We start from the raw sequence: 2,307 nt of genomic DNA on the forward strand, positions 1-2,307 counted from the left end.
CCCCCTTGTCCCCCCTCCAACGCCCCCTCTCTCACTCATGATCCTCGGAACCCTCGGCGCGCTCCAAACCCCCCACCCTCCCTCGCCCCTGTCCGCCCCCTCGCCCCTTCAACCCTCCCGCCGCCGCCTCGCACCCCTCCCCCCTCCTTCTCAACCCTCCCCCCCGAATCCTAGCCACACCACCGCTTCTGCCGCGGGCCAGTGTCCACCCAGGCGAGGAAGAGCCGGCCGACCGAGGGACGGACCAGCCAGCCAGTGGGCCAGTGGGGTTATTGATCGGGACAAAAGGAACAGGGGGACCTTCTCGGGAGCGAAGCACGAGTTTCAGTCCTTCAGCCAGAGTCCCTTCGACTGCCGATCCTCACGGTCGCGGACGTCTCCGCGCGCGCGCCCCGCGAGAGAAAGGAACTTTGAAAACGCGTCCTCCCCTCCCCCCTCCGATTCCCTCCCCGCGCCAGGCCCCCTCTCTCCTCGCCAGCCAGCCCCCTCTCTCGATTACTCCCTCGCCGCCGCTCCCCTGCATCACCCGCGCGCGCGGAAGGGGAAGAGAGAGTATTACTCCCCGTGTGGGAAAAGTTTACATCCAGAGCAAGTTGAACGGGGTTGAGAGAGAGAGAGACAGAGAGAAAGAGTACATACTCTCTCTCTCTCGCGTGGTAAGGGAGAGCGAGAAAAAGAAGAGGATCGCGGCCCGCGTCCCCTGATTGGACCTTGTTTCGCGCCAATGCGAGCCCGTGGGTGGAGCCATCCACCTCCCCGTAGTCGTGTCTGAAACCTCGCGGCAGCGGCGGCGGAGGAAGGAAGGTAGGACGGGCGGACGAGCGACGGGAGGCGAGGAATCGTAGTGTGTTACGGTGGGAGAGTAGTGTGAGAACTTCACAAGGTATAGAAGGGGAAAGCGGCCAACCTGGAAGGGTCGCTGGAATCGCGTGTGCGCGCCGCAATTGAATTCGTCAACCGCGAATCGCCGCGATCGGCGTGGCTTCGCGGCGGGGACATGTCCATCAAAAGGATGGCGCCCAAGCGCCAGATCCGCCAGCTGTCCGTGCAGGACAAGCTGGACGCCATCCAGCGGGTCAATGACGGCGAATCCAAGGCGTCCGTCGCGAGGGACATCGGGGTGCCGGAGTCCACGCTCAGGGGATGGTGCAAGAGCGAGGACAAACTCCGAAACTTCGCGGTGAACGAGAAGGACGAGGACACAGGAGGCGGGGGGCTTTTGGCCAACAGCCCATTGGGCCTCGTGGTGGGTGACGGAGGTCCCTCACGTAAACGAAGCCGTTCCTCTTTGGGAGATAAGGACCCTGAACTGGACGAAGCCCTGTGGTTCTGGTTCAGGCAACAGCAACAGCAGCAGCAACAACAACAACAACACCAGCAAACCCACCTCCCACATCAAAACAACCTTCCGGCTCACCAGAACTCCCAGCCGGCACACGTGGGAGCCCTCTCCTTGAGCGAGCAGTTTAAGAGCGCGGCGGCGGCCGCTGTAGCCGCCGGTGTCTGCAAGGACGGCGGTGTCGCCCAGGAACGTAAGGAGGAGGACGTCGTGACGGCGCCGATCGGGACTGGCGCGCTGAGCGGTATTGGAGGTGGCGGAGGATGGTTCTGGAAGTGGTACAAGCGGTACGGCTTGGCCACGCTCCCTTACCATCCCACGGCGGCGGCCGCTGCCGTGCCGCCGTCCGTCTTCGGCAGATCGCGATTGGGAAGCACGACGGAGGGGGCCGTGGATGCCACCAAGGCCTCGGACGCAGTGGGTCTGAAAGCCCTGGGTATCGGCGAGGTCACCACCAATGGTGACAGCAGGAGTGAGAGCAGTGCTAAAAGGAAAGGGGGCGAGCACAGCGACGAGGACGATGAGGAGGACGAAGAGGACGAGGAGGACGCCCCGCCGTCAGCGGCGGTGGCCGTACAGCACGGAGAGAAGTTCCTTAGGTGGCTGGAGTGTTGCTCGGACCCTAGTGTTACCGCTCTGCAAATTTTGCAGTTCCGGTACTTGCTTAATAACGTGAGGGCGTGCGCGGCCCGGAGGGCAAAGTCTGTGAAATCGCCAGGTGTAATTAAGCACACGTAGGGAGGTGAATACTATTCCGTGTGTCTCGTGTCTGTGTGTGTGAGTGTGGATGGGGGAGGTGGAGTGTTCCCAAAAAAACCACCCCCTCGTCACTTACGCTTTCCTTGTCGCACCGATAGAAAAAAAAGTTTTGGTCGGCGGACGTATATACACAAATAAAAGTCTCGACTCTCAGGGGATGAGTGGCATCATTTGTAATAGTGTCACTCGGTCGGAGAATATTTTACAGT

General features: G+C 61.6%; 1 protein-coding gene across 1 annotated transcript; it reads left to right on the forward strand.

The window, feature by feature from the left end:
- The first annotated feature begins 742 nt into the window (after positions 1-742).
- On the forward strand, positions 743-2,307 carry danr (distal antenna-related). The gene has a single exon (XM_071597533.1). It carries the CDS (start codon positions 998-1,000, stop codon positions 2,075-2,077), a length of 1,080 nt encoding a protein of 359 aa, XP_071453634.1. The 5' UTR covers positions 743-997; the 3' UTR covers positions 2,078-2,307.

The sequence above is a fragment of the Hetaerina americana genome, unplaced genomic scaffold, assembly GCF_022747635.1.
Source record: "Hetaerina americana unplaced genomic scaffold, ioHetAmer1.1.p SCAF_9, whole genome shotgun sequence".
Taxonomy (NCBI): domain Eukaryota; kingdom Metazoa; phylum Arthropoda; class Insecta; order Odonata; family Calopterygidae; genus Hetaerina; species Hetaerina americana.